At 29.6% G+C, this 6,358-nt stretch overlaps 2 protein-coding genes across 2 annotated transcripts; one reads left to right on the forward strand and one right to left on the reverse strand.

Moving 5' to 3' along the window:
- Positions 1-3,219, forward strand: Phum_PHUM216350 (tryptophan transporter, putative; the record flags this gene model as incomplete). The annotated part of the gene is made up of 11 exons (XM_002425651.1): positions 1-210; positions 606-750; positions 833-1,096; positions 1,177-1,279; positions 1,352-1,484; positions 1,573-1,811; positions 1,888-2,104; positions 2,182-2,334; positions 2,406-2,609; positions 2,696-2,866; positions 3,067-3,219. The coding sequence occupies 11 exons, from the start codon at positions 1-3 to the stop codon at positions 3,217-3,219; spliced, it is 1,992 nt and encodes a 663-aa protein (XP_002425696.1).
- A 1,314-nt stretch (positions 3,220-4,533) lies between these two features.
- Positions 4,534-6,065, reverse strand: Phum_PHUM216360 (uncharacterized protein; the record flags this gene model as incomplete). Its single annotated transcript, XM_002425652.1, has 5 exons — positions 4,534-4,541; positions 4,781-4,956; positions 5,409-5,660; positions 5,740-5,841; positions 6,016-6,065. 5 exons carry the CDS (start codon positions 6,063-6,065, stop codon positions 4,534-4,536), a joined length of 588 nt encoding a protein of 195 aa, XP_002425697.1.
- Positions 6,066-6,358: the final 293 nt, after the last annotated feature.

The raw sequence follows: 6,358 nt of genomic DNA on the forward strand, positions 1-6,358 counted from the left end.
ATGGCGACAAACGTATATAATTATTGGAGCGAAGGTAAAAAAAAATCAACGGATTCTCTACAAGAATATCCGGGAAAGAATAAAAAGAAAATTTTTGGAAAAAAATGTAAAAACAAATTAGAATCTAAATTTGGAAAACGTACAACGCATCGTGATAATAACGAGTATGACGATGATGACGTCATGACGGTTTCGACAGAGGAAAAAAAGGTAAACAAAAAAAAATGTCATAGAGTAAATAAACTTAAAAAAAATTTTATAGAGTAAAAAAAAACAAAAAAATGCCATAGAGTAGTAAATAAACAAAAAAAATGTCATAGAGTTTATAAACAAACTAATAAATTGCAATTTTTCTTCTTCTTCTTCTTCTATTGGTTAGGGAAAAGCGAACGAGTTGATATTTTATATTTATATATATATTATTAAAACGGAAATGACGACAAAAAAATTTATTACGTAATTTTTTAAATATAAAAAGAAAATTTAATAATAACTCGAGATGATGATGATGATGATGATGATGATGAAAAGTTTAAGGGGGGGGGGGCCTTGAAAAAGAGTAAAATTTCATATTAAAAATTTGTTTCATTTATTATTTGTTACAGAAGGAAACGGGAACGAGTTTAAATGATGAAGTCGAAAGAGGTGGTTGGGGTAACAAATTAGATTTTCTATTTTCTTGCATAAGCGTATCCGTCGGTTTGGGAAACGTTTGGAGATTTCCTTATTTGTGCTACAAAAATGGCGGAGGTTATTAAACACAGAACGGAAAAAAAAATGATTCGAAACTATAAATCGAGTTTTTTTGTATTACTCTATGACTTTTTTACAGGTGCGTTTCTCGTTACCTATGCCATAGCAATGCTTTTTTGCGGTATACCCATTTTCTTTCAAGAAGTTGCCATTGGTCAATATTTGGGTGCCGGAGGTATGACACTCGTTGGCGAATTGGTACCCATTTTACAAGGGGTCGGTTACGCCACCATGACCATTGTTTTTTTTTTGGATATTTATTATTGCGTCATTATTGCTTGGACGCTTTTTTATCTCATCAGTTCGTTTGTCGTTTTGCCCGGACTTCCTTGGCAAGATTGCGGTAAGTTTAAATAAATAAATAAATTTCTCCATTTTTAATTGTTAATAAATTCCTGGAATTTTTTTTTTAATGAAATAAAGACAATTGGTGGAACACGGAGACATGTTTTGCACCTGGAATGGATCCGTATGTTGTGCATAATAGAACAAATCATACAACCACTCCGGTTGAAGAGTTTTGGGAGTGAGTATCACCGCGAAAAAAAAAAAGTATTGATTTTCGTGATACCAACTTAACAAATTTTTTTTCTTTTAGTAAAAGAGTACTCCAGGTAACGAGTGGTATTCATGATTTAGGTAATATGCAATGGGAATTATTAGGTTGTCTTTTAGGAGGTTGGATATTAGTTTATTTAATTATACGTCGAGGGATTCATCAAAGTGGAAAAGTAAATATTTCCCCCTCCCCTTTCCTCTTTCTTCCCCTCCCCACGTAAACTATTTAAACGGATTTATATAGATTTTTTTTTTTTTCAGATTATTTGGTTTACTGCCCTGTTTCCTTATTTCATTTTGTTCGTTTTATTGATACGTTCTGTGACGTTAGAAGGTGCGAAAGCCGGTTTGTTGTATTACGTCACACCTAGATGGGAAGAACTTTTAGGTTCGAGACCTTGGTTGGATGGTGCAACGCAAATATTTTTCGCATACAGCATCGGAACGGGAGCATTACCGGCATTGGGGAGTTACAATAAATTTTATCACAACTGCTACAAGTATTTCCGCCATTTTTCTTTTTTTTGTTTAAAGGTTAATTTTTTTTTTTTTCTGACGGTTGATTATTCTTTTCAGGGATGCCATAATCACTTGCATTGTCAATACTTTGACTTGTCTCCTGGCTGGATGCGTAACTTTTGCCATACTCGGACACATAGCCGTGGAACAAGAAACCGAAGTATCGGAAGTCGTTAAAAGCGGTCCCGGTTTAGTTTTTTTAACGTATCCTGAAGTTGTTCTTAAACTCCCCGGTGCTCCTGCTTGGGCGGCCATATTTTTTTCCATGCTTGTGGTAAATCGAATTTCTTTCTTCGCGTTGAGACTTTATGAAAAACTCACCATTTTCTTCGTTTTTTTTTTTTTTTTTAGATTTTAGGCATCGACAGTGAATTTTGCATAGTCGAATCTTTTATAACTGGAATCGTTGACAATTGGTCGGAAAATTTACGTCCACATAGAAATAAAATAACGTTGGGTATTTGCTTTTTAATGTTTTTATTAGGCATACCTATGGTCACGCAGGTAATTTTTCCGATACGAATTTTCCACAATATCTTTTTACATTTTTTTGACCGAAAATGATTTTTTCAAAGGGCGGAGCATACATTTTCCAACTCATGGATTTTTATTCGGCAAGCGGAATGTGTTTGTTGTTTGTTTGTTTTTTTCAAACGATTGCAATTTCGTGGATATTCGGCGCGCAAAAATTCAACGATTGCATTCATCAAATGATGGGAATACGTTTGAATAAATTTTGGATAATTTGCTGGAAATATTTAGCGCCTGGAATAATGGCGGTGAAAATTTCACACATCTTTCTTTTACTTTCAAATCAACGTAAACAACTATAATCATTTCAATTTCGTTTTTTTGTTATTTCCAGACCATTTTTATTTTTTACATCGTTCAATATAAACCCGTGAGTTATGGAAAAGATTACGAGTATCCGTGGTGGGCGCAAGAAATCGGTTTCGCAATGAGTTTTTCCTCAATGATTTGGATACCCGTTTACGTTTTGTATTATATATTTTCTTCTCCGGGTTCCATAAAAGAAGTATGTATGCCACAATCCCTTTCACTTTCCTTCCTTCCTTCCTTCCTTCCTTTCTATTCCTTTCCAGCAAAAATCCTTTTTTCTTTATTCTTTTCCACTAACGACAAATCCAATCCCGGTTTTTTTTTTTAAAATTTTCTTCACGTTTTTCCATTTTTACGACACGAAAATAAAAACTTTTCCTTCTTCTTATTTTGCAGAACATAAAAATGGGTTTAAAACCAAAATTCAAAGCGAGAATTCAAAAAGATTTAACGACGAATTATGATGATGATGATAATAATTCGACGGTTGTTCCATTATCCGAAAGTTCAGCCGGTCTTATTAAAAATAATTCATTTATGAGCAATTAAAAAACAATTCCAAACGAATCGTCATCATGTTAATATTGTTGTTGTTCTTGTTGTTGTTGTTATGATAGATATATATTAACAAAAAAAATTTATATCGATAATAATCGATAATAATCGATATTAAATCGAAATTTTAAATCGATTATTATCGATATCTTTGTTTTCTCTCTCCCCCTTCCGCCATTTTTGTTTTTGTTTGTTTACACACACGTGCACAACACTACACATAATATATAATGTTTACGTTGACAAAATAATAAATATTTATATAAATAAATTTTATTTATATTATTGATAATAATAATAATAATAATAATTTATATTTAATAATAATAATAATCGAGCTGGAACTCGACGTAAAAAAAATTTTTATTTTTTATTTTATTATTATTATCATTATTTATATAAATATTTTTTATATTTTTATCAAAAAATTATTAATGACAATAGATTATAAATGTGTGTGTGTGCGTGCGTGTGAAAAAAATTATTATTATTATTATTATTATTTTTAAAAACCGATCGTTTTGTCTTCCTGTTAAATAAATAAAATATATACGTAAATTGTTTTTGTATAAAAGAAAAGGTTTTTTTCCTTTGTTTTCCTTTGTTTTTCCTTTTTTAATGCATTTTTGACGTTTATCGTTTATCGTATGGAATTAAAGTGAAATACAAAAAAATTATTATTATTATTATTATTATTATTATTATTATTATAACGAAGAGTAAAATGGCGACTGACGTATGAGCGTAAACACGACTTTACGTAATAAATCCATTAAATTATTAAAGTCCGCAATTTTCCAACAGCGTGACGTCATTTTTTTTTTTTTTTAATTTATTCTTTTTTTAAATCGAATCGAATAATAAATTTATTTATTTACTACTTTCAACCAATCACGAGCGAGTATTACTACATAAATATTTTTGTTTCGTATATAAACTCAAAATAATAATAATAATAATAATAATAATTAATTATTTTCGAACTCGAATAAAAAAAATAAAAACGTTAGTGTATCGATCGCGCCTTTTTTTTTTTTAAAACCTTTTTACGAATTTAAAAACATTTATTATTATTATTATTATTATTATTATTATTATAGAATTCCCTCAACTTCTTTATTTCCGCCTACGCATTGCTTTTAATAAAAAAAAAACGAATTCCGGAATGTTTAATTTTTTTTTATATTTTCCAAGAGTTCAATTATTAAAGGGGATCCCTCCCTCTCCCCCCCCCCGGTGGAAAATAAATAAATAAATAATTTACTAACGAAGAGAGTGAGAGAGAGAGAAACGTAGTACGCCATTTTTTCATTTTCCTTTTTATTAAAAACGATAAAAGGAAAAGAGAGAGAGAGAGCAACAAACAACGAGTTATTAAGATAACTAATAAAATAAAAGATTTTCCGGTTAAAAGTTTTTTTTTTTTTTTTTTCTCCGTATATCCTTAAAATTTATACCGTCGGCTAATAATAATAATAATAATAATAAATTACGTCACATAAATAAAAAAAAGCGAAAGAAAAAAAAAGAAAAAAGAAAAAAAAAAAAAACTTACCGTCAATAACGATGAGTTTCATTGTTGGCATGAGTATGAATGTAAATAATAAAATAAAAAAACACCAAAACGTGTCGTTGTTCGTTTGTTCGCCATTTTCTTCGTCTTCAAAACCGTTGAAAATATTTAACCATGAATTTTCCGATAGTTCCGTAGAGAAAATTTTTTCCCAAAATCTAAAAAAGAAAATGGAAAAACATTCGTTTGTATTTTTTTTCCATTTGTTTTCCTTTAAAATTTTCTTTAAAAGAAAAAGAAAAATTTTAAAAGACTTTTGTTAAACGTAAACAAAATCGTGTGGTTTCTCTCTCTCTCTCTCTCTCTCTCTCTCTCTCTCTAACATCGATTTTCTAAAAGCTGAATTGAGAAAAAAAAAAAAAAAAAAAAAATCGCCCGGACTAACTTATTAAAATTTCAAAAACCTTATAGTAGCAAACACCCGTGGAAAAAGAAGTTTTACTGTTTCCTTTTTTCCATTTTTTTTTTTTTTTCGAGTATTCAAAGGAAATTTTTTTCCTTTTTCGATGTATCACACGTGACCTTGAAATTTAAACATCTCTCTCTCTTTCTCTTATTTTAAATATTTTTATTCTGTTTTTTTTTCCAGTTTTTTTCAATTTTTACTTACATTGACCTTTTGTCCGTGACGTTTAACGATGGGACAAATACAAAAGTGACACGTGACGTTAATAATCCATCGAAATCGTTAAACGATTCATTTTTAATAATATCCCTATCAATTCTTAACCCTATGATTGTATTAACGAATCGTCCCGTTTTACTTGCCGTCGACGACGTGTATTCAATTAAATAATTTTGACTTTTCGCATAAACGCAATCCTCTTTTAAATCTGACGAAATTTCAACGTTTTTATAATTTCTGCAACAACAAAAAAATAAATCGTCGTTATTAAATTGACCCCGCGAGGTTAAAGGTCACAAGGTTAGGGAAAACTCACCTTAAAATCGGTATCGTTTCATGTTTAGGATTTTTAAATTGACCGTGTGGTGCCAAATTTGTTCCTACGATCAAAGAATCGAATATTTTCTCCGTGTGATTTCTATAAAAAAAAAAAAAAAAAAGAAAATCAATAAATTTTTATTAATTTATTTTTATATATAATTAAATTTTACGACTCTGATCAAATATTTATCATTATTATTATCATCATCATTTTTTTTTTTAATAGATTAAACAAACGATAAAAAAAAAAATCGTTAAAATTAATTTTTACTTCAATTCTCGACACGATGTAAAAATTTTTCCAACGACGCAACGAGACATCGAATTAAATCCAAACGTTACTGGTTGTATGACGTCACAACTCGTACCTGAAATCACAATAAAATAAAATCGATTGTAAATAAATAAATAAATAAATATTTATTCGAACTCTTAGGGGGAAAAAAAATAAAATGAAAAAGTGAAAATGTGAAAAATTGACCGGATATAAAAAAATATTGTCGAAACTTTTCTGATGCGAGGTCAAAGGGCAGGAAAACAAGGGGGGGGTTTATTGTTGGGGGGGGGGAAGGAAAAAAGAAGAAAAAAAAATTGCCGAAATCTCGTGGACGGAC

The sequence above is a fragment of the Pediculus humanus genome, genomic scaffold, assembly GCF_000006295.1.
Source record: "Pediculus humanus corporis 1103172107562 genomic scaffold, whole genome shotgun sequence".
Taxonomy (NCBI): Eukaryota; Metazoa; Arthropoda; class Insecta; order Psocodea; family Pediculidae; genus Pediculus; species Pediculus humanus.